This window comes from Parasteatoda tepidariorum, chromosome 4, assembly GCF_043381705.1.
Source record: "Parasteatoda tepidariorum isolate YZ-2023 chromosome 4, CAS_Ptep_4.0, whole genome shotgun sequence".
Taxonomy (NCBI): Eukaryota; Metazoa; Arthropoda; class Arachnida; order Araneae; family Theridiidae; genus Parasteatoda; species Parasteatoda tepidariorum.
Genome location: NC_092207.1, coordinates 90,923,403 through 90,949,708, shown reverse-complemented (window position 1 = coordinate 90,949,708; position 26,306 = coordinate 90,923,403). Strand labels below are relative to the sequence as shown.

General features: G+C 27.7%; 1 protein-coding gene across 2 annotated transcripts; it reads right to left on the bottom strand.

Annotated features, from left to right (window-relative positions):
• Positions 1–617: 617 nt before the first annotated feature.
• Positions 618–25,962, bottom strand: LOC107443655 (uncharacterized). 2 transcript variants are annotated; one of them, XM_021147467.3, is made up of 9 exons: positions 25,762–25,885; positions 23,650–23,707; positions 23,318–23,568; positions 18,452–18,631; positions 16,353–16,462; positions 12,445–12,659; positions 9,966–10,134; positions 5,643–5,722; positions 618–4,285 (listed from the first exon to the last, which is right to left on the bottom strand). In XM_021147467.3, exons 3-9 carry the CDS (start codon positions 23,557–23,559, stop codon positions 3,971–3,973), a joined length of 1,311 nt encoding a protein of 436 aa, XP_021003126.2. In that variant the 5' UTR covers positions 23,560–23,568; positions 23,650–23,707; positions 25,762–25,885; the 3' UTR covers positions 618–3,970. The 2 variants fall into 2 exon arrangements, with proteins under 2 accessions (XP_021003126.2, XP_021003125.2); XM_021147466.3 differs by lacking the exon at positions 23,650–23,707 and having other exon boundaries at positions 25,762–25,962.
• Positions 25,963–26,306: the final 344 nt, after the last annotated feature.

Genomic DNA, 26,306 nt, shown 5'->3' with positions numbered 1-26,306 from the left:
TCCCTCACACACATTCCTTCTAGCCTCTCTAAAATGCTCTACTCTCGATGCTGGTTAAATTCTCGGTGATAAAAGAACAACTTTTTGTTTTAAATATTTTTGTAAGACCGAAAAATTGTTCCTGTCAATTACAGTGATGCTGAAAAATTAAGCACTTTTAAAAACCTTGTACCAAAATTAAGTACTTTTAAGGGCCAAAATAAAATTTTCCAAAATAAAAATTAAGCAGTTTTTAAGGACTTTTAGGGACGGTGGGAACACTGATTTGGAATTCTCTTTGGCTAAACGAATCTTATTATTGTGTGTAAAAATATTTCAATTCGTTTCAAATTTTCAGGAGATATTTCAAAATAAGCAAAAAGTAAAATTAACATTCAAGGGTCCAAAGTTTGGTCCGTTTTCCTGACAAAACTATTGGGACCATATTTTCCAGATTGCAGATACCCTCGATGTTTTGGGCCTCTGAAATCAGAGACCGTCAAAGAAGGGGATGCTTGTTCAGTGAAAGCGCGTTTTTGTATTGTATTTCATAACTTAAAATATCGTCTGCATTAATCGATTAACATATTTGAAGTCACCCCTTCAAACCATTAAGATTGAGTCCTAGAACATGAGGATCCGATCATTAGATCAAATTTTATTTTGGTAGCTGTTTATTTTTTACTGTACTGTACATACAAATAAGATGATACAAATGTAACAAAAAGTAAAATGAGACTTACTCATTAACACAACACATGCAATTTTTTAGAATGATAAAAATACAATACTTATATAATATTGGAACAATAATAAGAGATAAAAATTGCACAGTATAAAACAACTATGACAGAATTAATAACAAATATAATTCCAAAATTGGAAGAAAAAATGGATATTTTATTCTTGTATAGAAATTTATACAAGGATGAAATTCCACATTGGTTGCAACATATGAAATTCAAAACTAAAAAACATTTCAATTTTGTCAAAGAGAAAATATTTGAAACTTATATAATTATTAATGTGTTGTGATGCACACAATTTAAAAACTACAACTTAATATAAGTTTTATTTGAGCAAATAAGCAACAATTACAATTTAACAAAATTGTATTAGCTTAAAATACATAATTATAATAGTCTTTAACAAGAAAAAATTATGAATAAACATGATGAACATGATAAACATAACATTATGAAAAAATTATGAACAGAACATGAAATAAGTTCAGTAAAGTACAAATATGCCTTTATGCTATCAAAAGGATTATTGTTTATAAGACGGTTGCACAATCTATGGTTCACAGGCTGAAACTGGCCCCTTAAGTGTGTACCTTAGTCCCGGAACAAGTTTAGATGTTAAAAATATATAAGCTACTTAAAAATCTGTCATGTGATTGTTGGGAGAAATTATCTGAATTCTTTTTTTAAAATGTGTATTTTTTTTCTTTTTGTACGAAAGATAAAAAAAAGAGAGATGTAATTTTTATGCACAAAAGTAACATTTATAAAATTTAAAAAATAATTATTTTTTTATCGAATAAATTTTTTCCCCTCATAAACACAGCAAAGAATTAAAAAAAAATATATTGAAAAAAATAACATATTTTACAAATTTCGAGGTTTGGGAGTAGTCATGGCGTTTAAAAAGAAAATTAAAGGTCCTGAAATTCACATCAATAAATGATAAAAGAAGAAAGATGTTAATTAACCGTACCTTTCAAGATTCCTGTGATGCAATAAATAATATCATATTAGAAATACAGAGTATTTAAAAAACCAGGGGTTAATTACCAAAAAATTGACTGAACAATATAATTACCAAATCAAATAGTGAATTGAATTTCACCTATCATAATATCAGGATTATAACAAGAATGATAACTGCGAAAAAAAGCATTCATTGAATTTTGCAATTACAATTTCCAGTTTCTTTATATTTTAGTATGAAAATATCGGAATAACCATGTGGATATGAGCAATAACTAATAAAATGTTGACGAAAAAGTGACTAATAAATACACAAATGAAATTTTGAGTGCAATAATAATGCATAAAAAATTGAGGAGTTTTAAAAATATATTGAGAAAATTTGTAGCAATAACGATGGAAACTTAGCACTTAGCGTCTCGACACGAATTGTACACATCAAAAAGTGATTACTCAACTGCGAGATTTAAATTTTGTATGCCGTAACAATATTAGAATTTTTTAACAAAATGTGAGAAAATTAATTGCATTAACCGCACAAGGAAAAAAAAATCGAACACGGATTTACCATCATATTGGGTGATTACAGAAAATAGAGGTTCACAATTTCCTTGACACAAATTTATTAAATAATTATGTAGTTGAGAGACGGAATTTTCAATAAAATTGCTACTTACTAAAATAAAAGTTTAGAAAAAAAAAGAGAAAAAACACCCTTTTTTTCTAGTGAAAGATATTTGGATATTCACAATTACTTCTTAGATAATCAATTTTATACTTTTGAGTTTGCCTCAGTAGTTTGCTCAGCAATTGCGTTTTCCTATAACAAATTTGCGTAAAAAAAAGTCATAGCTTGTGAATAAGATCTCAGGAGAATGAAAAGAGGAATAGATGTCTCGCTAACGAGATTCTGTCTGAGTAACAAAACTTAAATTTTAGATCATCGGAATGCCGACATAGTCAGAATAAGAATTATTGATTTACAGAAGTCCACAAATCAACTGTCTCGAGATATGAATAATTTCATGAATTAGAGAAAGAATCACATGACTGAAAAGAAAAAAATAAGCAATTTTTTTTCCACCTTGGAAAAAAGAAAATTAATTTGTTTTAATTAATTTTTTTTTTAACTTGTCATCCTGGGTTTTTATTTATTTATTCACTCAATGCAACTTTGAACTTTTATGAAAACAATTTCTTTTTACAAGTTTTATTTATGGCTATTTTACAAGTACAGTTATACGTTACTCATGTTGGCAATCAACATTGCACTTTTTTTATAGTTTCTGTGGTCTGCTATCAGAAAAAGTTTGTGCAAACATAGCTTACAGTTCATAATGCATCTCACACGCACAAATATTTATTACATTAATTACATAGTTTTGTACTTAGGAAAAATATTTCTGAATGAAAAAATGAATGAAAAAACACAACAGACTGATTTCAAATTGAAATTTCCATTCACTCAATAAATGCATAGAAATAGCTGATTATGGAAAATGAGAAGCAAGTTAACAAAAATCAAGCAAGACAACAGAGCAAAAATTAGGAAATAGACAGCTGTACTAAAATATGTTATCAAATATTCAGCCTCAACTATGGATTTTATGAAGCGGTAGTCTGTAGAAATATCCTTCAATCAAAACAGATATGATTTTAAATAATAAAATTAAAATTGAAAATAATACACTTGATAATGAGCAAGTTTAATTTTTTTTAAACAATAAATGAAGGTTACAATTATCAATATGCAGTTAACTTTCTCAAAGAAGGAATTAATTGGAGTTAGAAGAAAATTCTACTTTAAGACTTATTCAAATAATCTCATTAAAAATAAGTAATGTTTATGGTGTATGAAATAATATAGAAAATCTATTTTTTATGAAGGATACTTTACGCATAATACTACTCGAATGTATAACTTTTTTATTTGGTAGTATCAAATAAAAAAGTTATACATTTCCCCCATAAATAACTATAGTGATTTGTTTTTGGTACAATAGAAAAGAATCAGTTAAATAAAAAAAAAAAAAAAAAAAAAAAAAAAAAAAAAACAGTTTCTCTTTTATATTTGTATTACAATCAAAAGTTTAATTTTAAAACTTTAAGAGGGGAAACACAATACAACACTCAATTAAATATTTGGACAATGTAAAACTATTCAAATAATCTGATTAAAAATAAGAAATGTTTATGATGCCTGAGATAATGACATAACAATGGCACAATGGAAGAGACAAATAAAAAAAAAAGTGATTCGTTATCCTCATAAAAAACACCTAACTCTTTTGATTCGTTTTCAGTTTAATATACCTGATGAATTGATTTGTATCTTCATCAACATCGTTCACGTCAGTATCATTTGCATCCAAAAATATTTTTTCCATGAGCACAAATGTGTTAAATGATTGTTCAGGATATGAAATGTTAAAGATGAAATAGGAAGAGAGTAAACAGAGAATTGCCTCAGGAAAGTTAGAAGCCTCACAAAGTATGAGTCCTTCAACAATAATTTTGTAAGTAATTACGTCTTCAAATATTTCAGACACTTCACAGGGAGCTTCAATGCGAGGGTAGTTATTTTTTTCACAAGGCTGTAAAATACAAATATGTAAGCATAAAATTAGGAAACATAATCGAAATGTAAAAAAAATATATATACATTATTATGCGTGTGTACACAGGGTGTCCTTGAATAGACAGGGTGTACATAATAAACACAGGGTGTCCCTGAATTCATGAGACTAAATTTAAGGGCAGGTAGGGGCACCACGAGAGCTGAGAATTTCTAAGCGAACCACGATTGGAAATATAAATGAGATGCAGGGCTAACCGTGGGAGGTTTTCATGATTTTCATTTCCATGTAACACAAATGTGGGTTAGTTCCAGTATAATGTCTTCGGCAAAGGCTATTTCGTCTCAATGCTTAATCCAGGTATTCTGTTATTCTGAATTTAGTTCAAAATTACAAGATTACAGAGATGAACATTGATAGTTGCATACCTATGAATGGGTTCTTTATTGCTGAATATAAAATAAAATGGATATTTGTCTGCATTAGAACTGGTATTTTTATTCATTTTGATTTTATATTTGCTAATGATTAATCTCAAAAACTGTATTTAAAATAAAAAGAACAAAAAAAACCTGTTTCAATGTAATTTAATGATTTGGCAACCAAATATATCACCAAGTCCTTAAATATAGTTGAAACGTGCATTTTTGTGATATCAAAGCAATTTTGACACTTATCGTTAGTTACAATCAGTAATATACATATTAAATGTTTTGCAATTCTCAATCCTAATGATGCACCTTATCTACATTTAAAGCTTGGCCTATGTATTCATATTCAGAAAAACACTTTTATGGAAAGTAAGAAAAAAAAAATGTTTTGAATCAATACGCAGCTTTTTATGGAAATTCTTATTTATGTTGAAACTTTTAGATATTTTAAAAGATTATGAACATTATGATTAGTACCATCTGTATCTACAGAAAATTCATACTAACTATAGCAATTAAAAGATTTTCAAAACTTTATTAAAAATATTAACGGTAATTGTAAAAATATTGGATTTATTCGCAAATTAAAAACTTATTGGCAAAAATTACTTGATAAATATGAACAAAAATATTTGCACACTATGCATATTGTTTTAAAAAGATGTTTCTCAGATTTGTGAAGTAAAAAATTTTGAAATTGTTGAAATTAGAAAAAAAAAGAGTAATTTTTAACTTTCTCATCTAAGTATTGCTAGCAAAGCTTTTGCATGGGTATTAATACCACTTTTGTCAACAAAAAAAACAATTGTTAAAACATAAAAGCTTAATTCCTAATTTTTGAGAAATAGTTCAAATTTATGAATACAAGTTCTTTGCCGAAAAAAATAAATAAATAAACAATAGCAATAAAATAAAATAAATTATAAGTCAATGAAATATTTTACTTCGTCCTCAGTATGCAGAAAAGTTCGTCGCTCTCTCACAACATTAGAAATTGCAAGTAAAGATCCTACTTGTCGTGCATCTGCAATCAGAAAGTACCATCATAAATACTTGTTTTTTTCCTCATGACATTTCAGAATATTTATATAATATCAATTGTGTAAAAAATGGGCAACAACATGTGTAAAACATTAATTTAGTCTACCATTTTTTTGAAAAGTATGAAATACTCAATTAGATTAACATATTCTGATAAAACCAGACTAAGTTTTTAAACCATAAGAATTGAAAAAAATTTCCTTTTTTGAAAATTATTGACCAATTTGTTAAAATTTTGTATATTGTCAGTTAAAATTATTTAATTTAAAATTTTGTCTCACAATCCAAAATTTCTCAAGTATTTTTAAATAAAATAAAAAATAATTATTAAAAATTACATTTTAAAAGAAACTATCTTTGCATTAAAGAAATTTTGTAATGCTTTACCCGTTTTCAGCCAAATGTGCGTAAACATACTTTTCAATAAACATATTTTTTAACACTATGATGCTTATTTTTCATTAATTTTACTTTTCTACTATTTTAAGAGTTCTGAAGATATCAATAAAATATTAGTAATTCAATTAGAGTAAATACTTTTGTTTGAAATTTTTTTAAACAATGCTAGTTTTTTAACTTGAAACAGTTATTGACAAATTCAACTTTTTCAACAAACAAACAAAAAAAAAAAAAAAAAAAAAAAAAAAAAAAAAAAAAAAAAAAAAAAANTTTATATTTTTTATGAGGGATTATAGTTTAAGTTCTGTAAATAAAATAAAATGAATGTCACAAAAAAAAGGAGAGATTAACTAAATAAATTGTTCATTTATTATGTCAATAGTGCACATATGCACCATTTTATTTCTTAAATAAAGTATTATTTTTCATGCACAAAACCTTTTTTAAGTTTTCATGAAAATTTAAGCATATTTCAATGAAAATAATACATTTTTATGCATGACCTAAAATGGGTTAATTGATTTTAGAGATATGACAAAAATGCAAACAAAGTAAATTAACTTTAAGGAATCCCAAGCATTTGGCCCATTGTCTGAATGAACCTATTGAGATTACTTTTCTCACAGATAATTTCTGCATTCCATATTTTGCAGAGTTAAAAATCCAAATCTGTGATATAAAAAAATAAAATAAATAAAGGGTATGTCTATTCAGAGAAAATAGTTTTTCTATCAGATTCTATAACTTAATCTAATTTTTACAACTACTAAAAATGGTAATGAATACATAAAAATCGGATTATCAGAACAAAAGTCATTTAGAGATAATTTTTCTTTATTTGACTCACTGTACTCTACATGCTGTTCTGTAACACAGCCAAGATATGAAATTAAAAGTTTGACCTAGAGGTGAAATGGGTTACTGGTTTAAACTACCATGGACTGGTTTATTTGAATTAAGGCAACAAACAACAAACATATGGGTGAGAAAAAAAAACAATTAAGTAACAAATTCTCGGTAAAGATTAGAAAAGGGGCGTTTGGCTCAAGTAAGTTGTAGCAAGAGCTGAATCAACTAAAGAAGGGTTAAATTAAAGAGCCTATTTCTAGATGTGATTGAAGCATGTAGATCGGTGTTTCCCAACCAGGGTGCGATAATGCTCCTCAGAGAAGTGAGAATACTCAGATGGGCAATGAGTATTCAAAAGAAAAATATTTGTAATTAATGATAATGAAAAAAAGCCAAGGAATGGCTCCTCATCTGGGTTCCATCAACATATTTAGTAGAAGAAGATTTAGTTCGGTCATCCAGCTTCTCACAAAACAAAGAAGTTGAATGTACATTTGCTTCAAAGGAGACCCATGTTCAAATCTGACTAACAAAAAGCCTGATATTCTTGTTTTGAATGAAATCCACCAAGCACAAGTCAGTCACTGCATAGGTAAAAATAAACAATTGAGATTTCAAATTTTAAGTTTTTTTTTCTCACTTTTTAGTTGTTGATGTTTTCAATTTTTCTAGATTACATTAAAAAATAAATTTAAAAAATTTACTCCTGTTTCAATTATTTCGCTTCCTAACATTGCATCTTTTTTTCTTATAAAAAAGGGAAAGAAATACAATATTTTTTTTTGAACTTTCTGAAGAGACTGGATAAAAATGCTTCATTATTTACATTTACTTTAGATTAAAATCAGGTATAACTTAGCATACAATAGCAACAATGTAAGGTTTTTTATTCAATAAAAAAAGGGGGTGTGAAATGTCAGTCAACATTTAGAGGGGGGAGGTGGGCAACAAGCAGTTAGGAACAACTGATGTAGACTGATATTTATTTAACACATATGATTGGTCAAATACAAAAGTGGCTGAAAATTTTCTTTAAATTTATTTATACCCATTTATTAGGTTATATGTTACATCCTATAACCATACAACGCATAGTGAGATAAAAAAAATAAACTATGGTGTACACAATTATAAAGTATCAGCAATATATATTTACTTTGCTCCCACAGATTTGGACAATTCTTGAAAATTAAAAAAATTGTAAAAAAATAAAAATATTTATTGGAAAGTTATAAAAGATTTGAAAATTATTACTTTTTATATATTTTTGGAAAACATAGAGTTTAAATGTAACAAGAATGCTATGAATTATAAGCAGAATGCAAAACTTATTCTACCTTTGCCTTCTGTGGAAAGAATTAGTTTTGCACACTCTACAAATTAAATTGCGTAACTACGAATTGCAATGAATGATTTTAAAATTGGGTGAATACGAATTGATGTGTGATTTTTAAATAACATGAATTTGAACCATCATATTTAGTTAAGTTATGTGAATACTGTTAGAAATATGATTGATAATCGTGTCAAATCAGTGGAATCTATGCCTGTTGTTTACCTCTAGTTAAGCCATAAAATGACATTCTAAAAGTTTGACGCCAGGGCTCATCGTGACTGGTAACAAACCACACCAGTGAGACAATGTTTTCTTCGCAGGAGAAGCCAGTTACTACTCAACTCTTCACCTACTTTTAAAATATTTGATGCAAAATGCTCAGTAGCTAGCAACTAATCAATGATGCTGAATTTTGATGTTTAAAAAGTCATGACTTAAACTTAATGCTCACTCCCGTTGATTGAAAAACTACTATCATGTAAGATTCTTCTGGGAAATCGGGACTCGGTTATGTGCAGTTCTAACTACGTTAACTTTTTCATCTAATCATTTGTAATTTAATTCAGTTTTCTGAGTTCAGTCGCTGCATGAATCAGCCTATTTATTTATTGATTGCTGTCAGGGAAAGAAGGGTCATACTCATCTATCAAATATGAATATTATTTTTTAAATCTCCTAAATATGATAATTAATGTTTGGCATTAAAATCGTGTGAAGCTGAATCATTAAATTGAATTTTAAGAAAATGTCAATACAAATTTGGAATTTAGATTTTTAAATAGCGTAAATAAAAATTTTAATGTGTGATTTTTAAACCGCATAAATATGAATCATGAAGATTGATTTTGAAATCAGTTGAATTGATGATGATTGAAATGATGAGTAATTTTCAAACTGAGGAAATATGAATCGGGATTTGATTTTTTATATTGTGTGGAAACTACCAACATTGTGATTCATAAAACACAAATCCTGTTTTTTATAAGTTGCCTTATGTTTTTACCCATCGAGGGTATTAAGGAATTTGTGTTTTTTTTATGGAAAAAGAACAATATAATTTTTTAAAGAATTATCATTTTTCTTAAAAATAGTGAAATTTGGGTACTTTATAGGAACCCAGTCCAGTTATATTATTTATGTCACACCTGCAGTCAAGAGGGTGAACTTTTACAGTGTAGTAGGAAGAGAGAGGGATAGGGGTGATTCTTAATGCTCTTATCGAAGTTAAAGTGGCGAAGTGGAAAAACAATCCGCTTCCACTACATCTGCTACCAACAGACGAGAAATACATTCATCGCCTCAAAAATTTACGAAATATTACTAATTTGGAAGAAAAAAATTAGATTTTGAATTTATAGGATAAATTTGGCAGATTCCGTGCAGTCTTGAATATTCAAAATGACAAAAATCGCCAAACTAAAAGAATCATATTAGCGGGTCGCTGCCAATTAACAAAAGAAAGAATCACATTTATGAGGAGATCTTTTAAACACATAAAGATTAAAAAATGAATTAAATTATAATTGGGGAGCATTAATCTCTACCCCATGGATAACAACTGGTTGCTGCTTGAGTGATTCACTTTCATCGAGTGATTTAAATCATGCTTCTGTGTTGTCAAAATAAAATGGGAAATACTTACAACTCTTTTGACTAACTGTACTTGCTTTATCATTTGCCTCCTTAATAGTTTTTGCTAAAGGATGATTTTCCTCGACAAGATTTATTATCGTTGTGCTGTACTTTTTAATGTTAGACAAAAATTCTTCAGCTTTCTTATCGTAAAAGATACGATTGAGTTCATTGATAACCTAAAATTAAGATGAAGATTTATAAATATTTCTATAATTTAATTTTTTATTAAATTCATTCATTTTTTTATTAATACATTGTGTATAAAAACAAAAAGAATGGAAATGAGCAGGATAAGTATTAAATTTTAATCTGAGTTAAAATGTTCAACGATTGAGCTTTATACACAATCTACTGTATTTTGCAACAAAAATATATCTTAATATATTTTCAACCCATTTCATCAATAATAATATAAAGAGTTTGTATTTCAATCTGAGTGTCTCTCTTATAAGCCCCGGAAATGCTTGAGCTAGTGTCCTGAAATTTAGACAGCAGGTTCAAGGGGCAAAATTTCAATTAGTACATTTGGAAGAGACACGTTAAAAAAAAAAAAAATTCATTGTAGGTTTAACCTGATGCATTTTAAAAAACGATTTTATTTTTTAAATTTGCACTTAAAAGAGAATGCCAGTGACGTTTACTAGATTACAGCTCTACTAAATTAGATTTTAGAGAAAAGGAAAACATGTTCACAAAATGCACACAACTCAAATTACTAACTTATGTTATATCATGAGGGGCAAAAGAAAATTTAGAATTTGTATTCTGTATTATTAGTATTTCAGAATTAATTAAAAAATACTAATATGATTATTTAAAAATTTTCCTTTTTCTTTCAGTATTTAAAAGATGAAAGGGCAAAATATTGAATACAAAAGAGGTGGCTTGCATGTAAAATTATAAAATTTGGTCAATAGTTGAAAAAGTCAAGGCTAAGTTTAAGATATGACAAAAATGNAAAGGATGATTTTCCTCTACAAGATTTATTATCGTTGTGCTGTACTTTTTAATGTTTGACAAAAATTCTTCAGCTTTCTTATCGTAAAAGATACGATTGAGTTCATTGATAACCTAAAATTAAGATGAAGATTTATAAATATTTCTATAATTTAATTTTTTATTAAATTCATTCATTTTTTATTAATACATTGTGTATAAAAACAAAAAGAATGGAAATGAGCAGGATAAGTATTAAATTTTAATCTGAGTTTAGGGACCGTTCAAAAAGTATGTACATCACGAAAGGGGGGAGGGGATTTACTATTTTGTACGGTTTTGTACGATGGGGAGGGGGGCAGGTATTATTCAAAGTACGTACATTATAAGAATACACCAAATTTAAATTTGACTTTTTCCTACACATGTATTCTACATATGTTTGCTTTTGCATTTTTTTTCACACGGCGACCACTAGTTAGAATGAGTTCTCAAAAAAAGTTGTCTCCCAAAATAAAAAATTGCAAACACCAAACTTTCCCTGATTGGTGGTATTTCCCCGTTGGGTGTTATTGTTTAAACAATTTAAATGAATAAATTATTTTAAATAAATATTTAATTTCATTAAAAACATAATTATTTTAACTTTTATCAAAAAGGGGGGTAGACTAATAAAATGTAGGTACTCTAAGGGGGGGGGGGGGGANAAGACCTTATGTACGGTAATGTACGAAGGGGGGAGGAGGGGTTTAAAATTTCTCCATTTTTGTGTACGTACTTTTTGAACGGCCCCTTAAATGTTCAACTATTGAGCTTTATACACAATCTAATGTATTTTACTTATAACAAAAACACATTTTAATATATTTTCAACCCATTTCATCAATAATATAAAGAGTTTGTATTTCTGTCTGAGTGTCTCTCTCATAACCCCCAGAAATGCTTGAGCTAGTGTCCTGAAATTTAGACAGCAGGTTCAAGGGGCTACTTTAGTTCCGTTCAAAATTCAATCAAAAATTTCAATTAGCACATTTGGAAGAGACAGGTTAAAAAAAAAAAATTTCCCTCGTAGGTTTAACCTCATGCATTTTAAAAAACGATTTTATTTTTTAAGTTTGTACTTAAAAGAGAATGCCAGTGACGTTTACTAGCTTACAGCTCTACTAAATTAAATTTTAGAGAAAAAAGCAAACATGTTCACAAAATGCACAACTCATATTACTAACTTATGTTATATCATGAGGGGCAAAAGAAAATTTAGAATTTGTATTCTATATTATTAGTAAAACAGAATTAAAAAAAAAATACTAAGCATGGTTATTTAAAAATTTTCCTTTTTCTTTCAGTATTTAAAAGATGAAAGGACAAAATATTGAACACAAAAGAGGTGGCTTACATTCAAAATTTTAAAATCGTTTTAAATTTGGTCAAGAGTTGAAAAAGTTAAGGCAAAGTTTAAATTAACTTAATAATTTAATAATATTCTTCACAACTAGAATCTCCGAGAAACACTCTTCACAAAAATGAAGGAAAAAAAAATCAAACTTTACCTCGTCTGTTGAAAACAATAAGGGATATTTTTCTTTGACCAGGTGTAGAATAGGATTTTTAAGTAGAATGAAATGCCTCCTTTCCTCAAATGTTTTATCCATCAATGAACGAACTTTTACGGCATCTTTTTTTTCTGAACGTGCTAAACGCTTACTTTCGGTAATCAAGTCTTTACTAGTTGATGGTTCAGGTGGGTTATTGAATATCCCCTGATCTAAAAATAAAAAAAAAAATATTAAGATCAGGAAGCAGTAGAGCATTTAAAAATTTAGAATGCGTATAGAACTGATCTAAATTTTTTTATATTATTTTAAAAATATTTAGTGAATGAATGACATTTCTTTCATCATATCGTTTCATCAATATTTGTCTTCAAATTGATTAAATTCACAGCCCTTAATTTGATTTTAATGCATGCATAAACTGAAAACGAACTGAAATAAGGTTTGAATTATAATAAAAATGGAAAAAGGAAGGAAATAACTGCAGAGAATGTTTATAAAAAAAAATATATACTTCTTCATTGTTGAATGTGGTTATTTATATTCAATGCAAAACACTAACAGAATTTTTCCTAAATGCATATCCTTTCCATAATTCATTCACTATATTGTTATTAGAAGAACATTGTTCTGATATTTGTTTCTTTGCTAGCATTTCCATTAAATAATATTGTAAATAATGGAAATTATAAAAATAAAGGAAATATTAAATAAATAATAGATTATTAATTAGATATAAATTTAAATACAGGTTTTGAAAATCATAAATAGTTTAAAAAAATTCCTAGCTCTAGGAACCCCTGTCGTCCTTCCACGTAACTCCAGGGATCTGCGGAACACCATTTAGAAACTGCTGGTCTAAGTAATATTATTTTTAAATATATACCCTTAAAAAAACAGCAAATAAACTAATAAAGAAATGCCCTTTCTAGTGGTAAAATATCCAAATTTAATATTGCTACAAAATATATCAGGATGTAACTTAAGTTTCCGGCCACAATGTAACTCTCTCTCTATGTAACACAAAGAACTTGGGGAAGAAAATCCACATTTAACAACCCGAGAGCAAGCTAAGGAGTAAGATGTTAGTGCCATATCCATTAATTGCACTCCACATCACACAAACTCGACATACAAGTTCACTCATTGTGCGAGACATGAGCAAACACAAGCAGGTAAGAACAGTTGGGTCCAGACTGTATTAATCTACTGTAATATCAACACAAGGACAGCATTCTGGACCAGATGCAACTAGTGATGAAAACTGGATTAACTTCAACACAAGCTGGAAAATGGTTGGTCTTTGCTTGCTTAACACAGCTGCAAAGTCGTAAAGCACAATTTGACCAACGATAAAATCAAAGATCTTTGTATATAGTGGTATTGCTAAGATATTACTCACTAATAGCATTTGTGAAAATGTAAAGTCATTGACAGTAAGGTATACAACAAGATGCTAGTCCATGTTGACGTTGCTATCAAGGCAGAACGTCAAAGCTGAGTTCTGGCGCTAGAAGATACTGCTCCACCAAGATCATGGGATTGCCAAGATATTATCGACAAATAGTATCTGTAATGAGGTGACTCAGGTTTGAATGCCATTGATGGCAGATCGATTCGAATTCTTTACTGACCACAGCCCTGGCGTAAAATATCCTCAGTGGTAGACGGATCATGAGTAGAGCCCCCCTTGCCGCTAGGCTAACCGTGGGAGGTTTACCTCTCTATGTAACACAAACGCAGGTTAGTTTCATAAAAAAAAAACCCTCAATGAAGGCAAATTTTTCTGAATACTTGATCCAGGAGTTCCCTTGTCTTCTGGATTGAGGTTAAAATTACAAGGCTATGGAGTTGAAGGCTGTTCACCGACGACGCAAATAAAATAGTATCTGAGAAAAGGTAAAATCACTGACAGTTAGGTATACAGCAAGAAGATAGTTCATGTTGACGCTGCTTTATGCTTGCATTTAAACTCGAACAGGATCTTTTGTTATACCCTTATACCCCATCAGCGCTTCTTTGTACTTCTACTTTTTTTCACAGTATCTTGCTTCTGCTATCTTCGACTCAAAACAGGATTTGAAAAATGAGGTTGATCTATTCTTTGATTTGCAGCCACCAAGTTCATGGGCTTAAAGCCTGGGAAAACTACCAAAATGTTGGCAGAAAATTATAAACTTGGGAGCGGATTACAACTTGCACTAAAGGTACTGCTCTCATGTTTTTTCTAATTTTAATAAGAACTTTTTTTGGCAGAAAACTTTAGTTACATCCTAATACATATTTATTTTTGCAGTAAATAACAGAAAAATAATGATATAAAAACTACACATTCAAATCTGCGTGGTTTGCTAGCAACCTAAGAGAAAACATAGATTTTTCCGAAATATATAAAGCAGATTTTTATGTTTAAGCAACTGATTATGTTTTAAATGGATTTTAAAACTATTTTGACTGCCACGAGAGGCAAATAATTTAATGATAAATAAATATCTAAAATTAGAGACTGTCGGAAGACAAAGATAGAAAGAAAAACTAATACTAAAATATTCTTGAAAAAAAAAGTTAAATAATTGTGTTAAATGATAAATAATTTTCATGTCAAATAATATTAAATAAAACATATAAGCATATTGAACCAGAGCTTTAATTAGTAAAAGTTAAAAAAAAAAAACTATCTTTACAATCTAAGAAAAATTTATATCTTGATTATTGCCATAATAGGGTTCCCACTCTTTCAACAAAGCAAAAATTAAGCACTTTTAAGGACTTTTTTTTGTTGAAAAAATTAAGGGCTTTTCTGAAAAATTAAGGACCTTAAAAAATAGTATGATTGTTTATCATCGAATATCCATATACCACCAGTACCAATTATTTACCTTTCTCTAAAAAAAAAGTCAATGAATAAAAAAAATAATAAAAGACAATTTTATTATAATGTAAGCACTGATATAATTGTATTAATTAACAGGACTTTTTTAAAAAAATATTTTCAGATTGTTAAGGGTTAACGGCAAGTATGAAACTAATCCGTATTCCATATTTAATTATTTCATTAAAATTGCATTGTAAAATTAAGCACAGCAATTTTTTTCACAAAAAAGACTGAATAAAGAAATTTGGGAAAACATTGAAATAATTATTACAAGTTTTTATATTTCGCTTCTAGACATGCATCAAATATTTAGTTGTGGGCCAATCTTGCTAAATACTCAGTTGCGCCAAAAAAATTCTTTTCTATAATTAAAATGTTTCATTTATAAGGGTACATATTAAAGGAATGAATACTAAAAAGTCGAATTAGAGTTGTGCATAAGAATAGTTTCTTAACTATGTCATGTTAAATTAGTTCTATTTCATGTAAAACAGGCCATACTAATATCTAAGCACCTTAATTCATTCCACTTTTTTTTCTTCTTAAGATAAACTTAATATATATTTTTTTAAATTCATTGCAATAAATATGTTAATAAAAATTTTTATAGAATAAAAATAAAATTATGTTTGAGAAGATTTATAAATTTCAGACCAACATGCTTTTTATTATATCTAGATGATAAAAGAACGATTTTTTTTGTTTTAAAAAATTTAACTGAAAAATTGTTCATATGAACTATACCGATGCAGAAAAATTAAGGACTTTTAAAAACCTTGTACCAAAATAAAGTACTTTTAAGGGCCCTTATTTTCCAAAATAAAAATTAAGCAGTTTTTAAGGATTTTTAAGGACCGTGGGAACCATGCATAATTTTTTATTTATTTAAATAACCCAGATAAAACCTTAGTACTATTAAATATTATTCTCCGCACAATATACATAAAAAATGTGTATGTCTTAAATAGAAATGATATTTTTTAAACTATATATTAAATATAAATAAGTTTATAACAAGCAAAAGAAATACCTGTTTGGGTGTAGGTAGAAGTTATCTGAGGTGTAGCTTGGAGTTTTTTGTTTACCTTTTCTACAGCTTCTTCGGGCCCTCTTTTTCGCTTACGACTTGTCGAAGCTATGCTGAAATTTTAATTTGTGTTTTTTTAACATTAATCTCGGTGATTTTAATATATTTAAATAGTTTAAGAATTCTTAGCATTTAATAGATCACAAAGCTTTTATATAAGTCATAAGAATTTGATCAATATTTATGAAGATAATGATGGAAGTCTGAATATTTTCTGATATTTTGTACAATAAGAAATAGTTTGTTTAGTAGCATTCTTTTTACTTCACCTGGTTAATAGCTTTGTAGCTTTGGTTTTATCGAAAATGTAGTAAGCATTTAGTTTCATTTAAACTTACTTACAGTACAGGCTCTACTATCTGGGATGTGCAGGAAATTATCTAATTTTGAATGTGTGAAAATTTCAGATACTTGAAAGAAGAAAATTTAAATTTTTTACATAACCTTGTTTTCTGCACACACACATACAAAAATGCTGTGCCAAAAATGTATACATATATTTATACATCACAATCAACACTGATAAAAAAATGATAAAGGGTGGAGAAATATAAAAATTGATGAAAAAAATTAAATAGTTATCTTTAAAGAAATAAATACTAAAATTGCAAAATGGGAACAAAGTACAAGAGAGGAGCGTTAAAAAATCATGCCATCTATATTTATTACTAAATGCATTCAGCATTATGAATTACAATATGTACTTGAAAAAAATGCTGCACCACAATAAGAAAGTCTATAGTCTTTACTAAATAATAAAAGTCAATAATAAAACACAAAGGAATATCAGAATCCCTGCAGAACAGGGCTGAAAAAAATCTATTTTTTTCTTTTCTTCCAAGATTATTATTGTAAGATTTTGTTGCAAGAGTATAGTTGTCAAACTTGTTTTTATACTAAGATTATTTAGTAAATAATCATATATATNTGAAATGAAGCTATTGTTTAAAATTTCTTTGAAAAATAAAATATATATATTGACGTTAAATACAATGCGATATATATATATATATATATATATAATAACAGGGCTACATCCCTGTTATCATTGTTGTATTCATCTTTAATAATGCAGGTAAAAGCCATAAAAAGTTCTAAAAAGGTTTGTTTAAAGTAAGGCTGGTGGTTATAACAGTTCACATCCCCACTCCACAAGGGAGGCTGTGTGGAAAAGACTCCGGATGGTTCCAGCAGTTGTTTATTGGAACACATTATTCAGCAAGAGACATGCGAAAACCTTCGGTCTCGAATTTAATACTAACAGAGAATGATGTAATTAGGTTCCAGTCCTACATACCATTGTAACTCTACGCATTATAGAAAATCATTTATTGCTTCCAAATATGGAAGTGAAAGAGGGACAAGATTCTAAAAATAACTTCTCCTTTGAAATGTAAATCTAATTATGATTCAATGGTATGTTTTCAGCCTTGAAGTCCCAAAATAGAATTTCAACACCTATTCTTTACCAAAGACATTTAATGAAAGCGAAAGAGTTTTAATGTTGTTATTAATGCAAAAGTATTTACAATTTTTGTATTACATATATATATGCAGTGTATAAAATATACTAATATAATGTTGTGTGTACTCAGTGCTAATATATTGTTGTTTATGTAATGTCGCTAACATATTGCGTGATGTACTCAGTGTCATATATTTAATTCATGGAAATATTAAAAAAAATTTTTCACAGCTTTAGATTAATGTAAGAACCAATTTGACAATCTTAGTAACAATTGAAAAAAATATATATTAAAAAGAGTCCATAACCATGTGGAAATAAAATTGACTTTCTAAATTGTTGCATATTTTTGGCTTACAAATAAAATACACAATTGAGCAATTTTATTTTGAGATATCTGTAAGAAGTAAAAAAAAAGAAAATATTTTTTAATTTTATGAAATACAAAAACAAATTTGCATTCAATTAAATTTGAATAAATGACTTGATAATGAAGGTTTTATAACATTTTAGATCAGAAAAACCAAAAAACATCTTGACTTAATGTGTTTTAATTGTAAGTCAGCAACCTTCTTACCTGTCTGAAAATTCATCAACCACATGAAGCAGAAATTTCCTTTCTGGACCAGACAACACCCTATTTTCTGTTAGCTTTCGTTTTAATTCTACTATATCAGGGACTTTGACTGGATCTTGATCTGTTAACTGTTCAGCTACATCAGGGATATTGACTGACTCAAATCTTGTTCTTTCTGGCCTTTAAAAAGACAATAAAATTTACATGACAGTCAAAATTATTCGCAAAATCACAGGCAAGATTAGTCCTATTTCCATTATAAAACTAATGAAACTACTCAAAACTGAACAAAATAATCAGAATAGCTGACAAGTAATATTTTTACAAGAATATTTTGTTTAGATTATTTATTATTTTTCAACAGCAACCATATACATTAAGATTTTCAAATGGCTATAGCTTGCAACAGCTTTATTTCATAGTGTGCATCAAGGTCATGTGTAAATTTGTGGTTTATAATTAAGTAAATAGCAAATCAGTAGATTATGATCAAAATATGTCTCGCTATATTGAAAAAAGTTACACTCAATGTTAATATTTTTTTAAAAATTATATTAAGATATTTTCAACTGAGATAGAAATTAAGAAAATATAATAAGTGTTTAAAGAGAACTACAAAAATATATCACTGCCCTACACAGTTGGCTTGTTTAAACCTAATAGTTTTTTTTAATTAAAAAAAATCAAGCCAATTTTTTTTATAAAGTGATCTTTTTAAAAGTTTTATATGAATAGTTTTAGGTTAAATAGAGCCAAATGGAAAAAATATTAAGCTTTCTTATAAAAATTTTCAACTTTTAAGTTTAACTACTAATGGAAATCTACATTCTTTAAATAAGCATACACATATAATTTTCAAATGTTTAAATACAGCTTTCCTGCAAAGATATTTATAAAAAAAAAAATTGATGCAATAAAATAGTTTTAAAAATGCTTAAAATAAATAGCATCACCAAATCAATTTTTTTTTCCAGATTATTTTTAAAATTAGTTAAATGAAGTAAATATTGAACAAGTTAAAATAAGAAGGAGAAACTTTTTTTTAATCTTCCTTAAGACACAATGCGCTTGTTACAGTCAAAAGCATAAATGGAAATGAAGTGCTTATCTAAGCTTTTTTATACTTTACTTTTCATTTTATATTTAGAAAATTTTCTACAATCATTGTAAACAAATTTGTATTGAATCATGGTTTTATTCATTTTTGTAGCATTTTCAAAATACTTTTGTATTAACAGAATAATTCTGAAAAATATTTAGAATTCATTTATAATATTATCATCGTTTATTTCCTTTGGTACAGTATACATGTATCAGATAACACTAAAAAAGGACAAAAAAACAAACTAAAAAAAGTATAATTTGCTCTACTTTAGTACAATAAAAGCAAATTTGTGTTGAATCATGGTTTTATTCATTTTTGTAGCATTTTCAAAATACTTTTGTATTAAAAGAATAATTCTGAAAAATATTTAGAATTCATTTATAATATTATCATCGTTTATTTCCTTTGGTACAGTATACATGTATCAGATAACACTAAAAAAGGACAAAAAAACAAACCAAAAAAAGTATAATTTGCTCTACTTTAGTACAATAAAAGCAAATTTTATTGCGAAATAATAAAAAAAAAGGATAAAATATACGATTATTAATTCCCTTGAGATTTATTCCGAATAAAAAAAATTTTTTTAACAATTTTTCCAGTAGAATTCTATTAATGGAGTACTAAGCAACTTATAATAGTTTAAGATCGATATTTAGGAAATTTCAATGATACTATTAAATCATTGAATTAGACAAATTATCAGTACTAATAAGTTAAAATTCCTTCCTACCAATATTTATTTAAAATTCGCAATAAAGTTTACGACTTCTTTAATTGCATATTTTCAAGTGGGAGTTCCATAATTTCAAAACGAAAACACAGTGAATATACATCTTAGCGTTTGTTTTCAAAGTAACTTTCTAAGTGAACTATTAATTAAAACAAAGAGATATTTGATCAAAAATCCAAATCTCTCACCACTCAGCTCAAATCAATTATTTTAAGTATTGCATTAGTATTTGTAGAAAATGAGATGTCGTGAAACCACACAAAAATCAACATTAGGACAAAAAGCTAAAAAAATAAGGACGAAATATTTTTTTATTAGGAAAATTAGAAATTTCAGGACAACTACAAAATCCGATATAATTATAATTACAGTTCCATTATGTTAAAATAAATGAACAAAAGTAGTTATATTTTATTTATTTTATTATGAAACCTTTAGTTCTAAAACTATTACTATTTTTTATGCAACCCATGTCTCGTTTGTACTTTTTCATTCCATTATTTTCAAGTATTTTTAATTATTAATACAGTGAAACCTCCAGGAAATCTATTTACGACGGTTTTTGGGAGGCACATAATTTTTTCTCATACAATCTGTGTTGAAGAAAACTATAAGAAGAGACCATTAAAACCTCTCCCATCGACTGGCCAAACATCTGCCCTACATGCGGAAAAAGTCAAATAAGGAAACAGGAAAAATATTAAAACAAATAGGTAGATAAAAATGCATTCAAAATATTTCTGTGAAGCTCTTTTTGATGATACAACCTCATGTTGCAGTCAGAATGCATTAATGACGATGCTATCAATGATTTACTTTATTTGACCCTTATTAGAAAAAACATATTAGAAAAACAAAATAGAAAAAAAGTCAGTTTAGAAAAAACAAGCATCTCAAACAAACAAACCTCTTCCCATCTTTTAAAGCTAAGTAATTTTTCGGATATAAAATTAAATGCAAATTTAAACAAAGAACATATTTATTTATTTAAAATTGCTTTATCGTTCATAATTGGTAAATTTGTTTTTACACGTAATTATATCAATTGGGATAATTTTTACTGATGCTAAATTTAATTCATCTATCCGTCTTTCCACACCAAGAAAATAACACTGACTAAAATTAAAATTGTTTGCAAAAAATCATGTACCTTCGATAACGATTTTGAAGAACGATCCTCTAAGAACGACAATTTTACGGTGGAAAGGAGAGTGGTCGCTCCCGACAGGTTTCATTGTAATATAAAATGTATAACAATATATTCCCTTAAACATAATAAAATTAGTGTTCATTCAATTTATATAAAATAAGAAATGCGCATTTCATAAAATTTGATTTCTACTATTATAAATTGTATACCGCTCAATAGTGAAATTAAATAAATAATACGAAAGCAGTAATCGTTTATTTATGTCGCAGTAGAGCTTTATTACTTGCTTGGACTTTTGTCGAAGTACAACATTTTTATATTATAGATAAGCAAGTGGAGAAATCACTCTTAAGCATATATTATTAAAATAAAATTTCAATGTTAAGTGCTTAAATAATAAAATTTGCATGTTAAGTGGAGTTGTAAAGTAATATAAAAACGTACTTAAAGTAATTAGATTTTTTTTCTATTATTATCTTAGCATAGTTAAGGAACAAAAGAGATTATTGAAAAGACATTATTGATTAAGGAATTGATTATTGAAAACATTAATTAAATACGTAAATGGAATATAGTTAAATACTATGAGATATTTTGTAATGGTGTAGTTCATTTTAATTAAGGGCTTTTAAACATTATTCAACATATTGTTTTAACCCCTCCCCTCCAAAAAAAAGGTTCAAACCAAGAAAACCAGAGGGGGAAAAAAAAGAACTGGTTCTGTACTCATTTTTACAGATAACAAGTTTAACTAAATTTTCACGATAAAATCTCTTTTGAAAAAAAAAAAGAATTAAATTATGATGAAATAGTATATTTTGTGATAAAAACAAAAAACCCAAGATAAAAACAGCATACCTTTCAATCGCTGGTCAAACAGAGCACTGATAATTTCCTTTATGGTTATCCAAGTCAAATTGTAGAGCAATAATTAGTGGAAGAAAAAAAAAACTGTTTGGTTTACCATGTTTCAGGAAACATCAGTACTTTTATATGTTTTTAATACTCAATATATGAAAAATCATAAAAAAAAGCTTAATTTAACTGTAGATAAAAAAAAAGGAACTCAATTCTATTTCCTCAAAACGATGCAAAACATTTGGAAGGCCAAAAGAATACTCAGCTACACATTCATTTACTACAATCTCATTACTACCATAAAAGGATTTACCAAGGGTAATAATTAAGAAATTTAGTCTGAGGAAGCAAATAAAAGTTTAATGAAAATTAAAGATTTTGACAGCTAATATAAGTCAATTAACAATTAAATAGATTTTAAAATAAATAAATAGATTTTAAAATAAATAAATAGATTTTAAAATAAATAAATACAGTCAAACTAGCTCATAACGAACGTGAACGTAGGGACTGCTATATGTGCTCATTACAGAAAGCTCGTAAAAAACGAGTTCATGAAAAAGCATAAAAGTTCATACATACTTAATTTGCTACGTCCTACTTACACTGTACTTTTTTTTCTTTAAATTCTTTAACAGTGCAAAAGAAACGAGTTTATTTGCTTTGAATTGTTTTATTGTCGCTTAGTTGTGCAATTGCTCTTTGAATAAAACTCATTGCTCGAAAAACATAATTGCATGAAAAAGCATATTCTTCAACTTGAAAAACATAAAAATATATAGATTTTGTAGAAGATATTATCTAAGCTGGAAAGGTGACTTTAAGTTAAAAATTTTATGAAATACTAAAGTACTGCACGTTAAAATCGGGGTTACTCGTTAAAAAAAAGCTTAGCTTCAATAGAATTAACATTCTACCAACCTAGTATATTTCTTAGTTATATCCGGGTTCTTGTTAAATACGGGCTCATTATAAGCGAGTTTGACTGTATGCACTTGTTAAGTGCAGTTTGTTCCTTACCTTTCTCCATTAGTTTCAGAAGTTGATTTAATACCATTTTTTCTTAATTCCAACTTCATTTTGTCTTTTAAATCGTTTATTGTTATGGGATTTCGAGAACCTCTACTGACTTCAAGCAGCTGCATCTCAGAGCGATCTAAGCCAAAAAACCGTGCCACTTTTGATCCAAATTCTCTTCTAGATGAGCAGGAGAACAGCTTTGTGTGATCTCCATAAGTTACAAAAATGTTGAAGTTACTCATATTTTTCACCTGGAAAATTAAATGCTATGCTACAAAAATTTTTGTAAGGCAATTTCCTTTTTAGCTGTTAATTTAGATATTCACATTTACCAAAAAAGTTCTAAAATTAACCGACGATTTCTCAAAAGGCACCCAGAATTAGTTTAATCTGAAGCACATGAATCAAATTTTGCCAAAAAATATCACATTCAAAGTTACATTACCATGTATAATTCTTTTTTAGATATTTGATAAGCATTAAACCTTAATGACCAATAAATATGAGATAAAAAAAAAGAAGCTGATAAGGCATATCTCTCATTGCATTGCTTAAGTTGCCAATGAAAATTTTCCATTTTCCGTTGGCAACTTTATGTTTTTTTTAATTTCAGATAATTTTTGTTTGGCTACATTCATGTCTAGCAAGTCTTAAAAACTGGCGCCTATCATTGAAGCAAATGAAGTTTTTAATCAGGTAGAAGATTCAGTTTTTTTTAGGTCTTACAGCTTTAGTTTCTTGGGATTATTTATTTAAATTGAAATCTAATCAGGATGAGTGAGTTATAGGTAAAAGAGGTTCAGGCAGTCAAAATTGTAATACAGTTAAACCTCAATCCACAATTCCTGCACAGTTTGTTTTCTTGTATATATCGCCTTGTTTAACTGGTTCCATCACAAATGCTATTCGTATTATGTTAATAAAACCTGTTAAGATCATTCTCGAAACTTAAATACTTTTGTGGGTACTGTTCATAAATTTTATCTGGCATTAGGAAAAAAAAAAGCTTTTATGTCATTTTGTTTTGAGAAGAAAAACATAATATGTATTAATAATGAAAAAGAAAGTGAGATACTTCAGAGTAAACACCACAAGCATCCCATTTTGATGTTTATGCATCAGTTGATGAAAATGTTAAAACTTGTGGTGTAGTGTCGGTTGAAAAAAGTATTGCAGAAACGGAAGTGAAAAATGATACAGATGAAATGTAATCACAACTAGTGCAAATATTTGCAGAAGGCCTAGAAATAATGAGAAACTTTCATATTCACATTAATTTACAGGGGAAAAAGATAGGAATTTTTGAAGAATATTGAAAATTTATTGTTTGCATTGAAAAAAAAGTGTTCAACTCAAAATTTCACCATATTTTCATTAATAAATATGTTTGCTCATCTTTCTTTAGCATTATAAATACTTTTGCAGTAAGTACATATTTTTTTTCAAAAATTTTTTTTTATACTTACTAAGATGCCATTAAAAGAATTATATATTTTTCTACATTATTTTTCTACATTAATTAAAACATTTTATAAAAAGTGAATATAAATACTTTTATTCTTTTCTTAAAAAATAATGTAACGGCTAACTTTTTAATTCAATACAAATGTTCAAATAACTCATTAATTTAGTGGTTCAACAAACCAAATATCAAAATCTAGGGTGAGTATCCTGATCTGTGCCAGAATAGTTGCCAAGTTTTGGAAACTTCTGGGCAGTGGACAAGGGAGAAACTAAATAAAAAAATCACAGAAAGGGACCAACTCGAAAGGTATAACTCGTAGCCACCCCCGGGCAAACNTTTAACATTGGAGACATTTTATTAGATACTAAATGCCGCACTACACTTCCATTATATACTATTATAATTATGATTTATATTATATATTATACTTAGAAAATGTCGCAAAAATTATTGAAAATGGTTTCTTTGGCTATTCTGATTAACTAATCTTCCCTAATATCTGTTCGTCATTTAACACTAAATAGAAGGATGTTAGTCTGCAACTAGTGTCAAGTGATTTCGTAAAAATAACAGCAGTAGTTAAATGCCAGGTGTTACTCAACTCTTTCTCTCATAGTAATTCATCAGCCAGTGAGATTTATGTAAAATATTGTTGAAGGTTTTTCACCATTTAAAGCTTATCCAAATTTTAAAATTACAGACTTAACGACGGTTGGATTTTTGATGTCAAAAACTGTGATAAACCTGGGCAAGTTCAATTTTTTAGATACTAAATCATGAACAATACTCGCACTATATACTACAACAATTATGATTCATTTTTTTAATACATAAAGATGAAAAAAAAACATATATCGAAAACATTTAACACTTCCTCATTTTGAACTAAAATTGCTAATTGAGATATAAATTTTAGAACAAATCGGAGGAAGTAGAAAAAAATATCAGAGAAGAAAGATGCAACTTTCGGATACAATACCTTACGGAAAAATATTAATCAGCAGTATTAATTAAATAAAGTAAAAGTTGTATAATCAGATGCCAAATTTGTTTACGTTTAGTGCGATTTTTAAATCGGTCATCAGGACTGCCGTTGCCAAAGAAATTTTGTGATATTTGTTTAATTCCTCAATAAAAATAGGAGATATTCGAACTGAAGCGTTGTAAATTTAAAGCCTCATTTGCAATGAAGCATTGAACATGCCCTGGGAAGCAAGTTTCAAAGATTTTGTATTTTATCTTTTAAAGCATTATAAAGTTATAAATTAACTATGAAACACTTATTTTGCATTTATATAATTTTTTTTATTTCAAATTTATCAAGTTATGCTTTAATATATACTTTTAATTTAAATTTTAGTAACAAAATTATATATATTTTTTAAATTCAACATTTCAATTTAGTGATAACGTTTATAATTTAGTGACGATTACGAGGAATTTTAACTTCGCATAAACAACTCTAGTGTTTTATTTTTAATTTAATAAAATGACAAAAAGAATTTATTCTAGTTTTTTTATTTT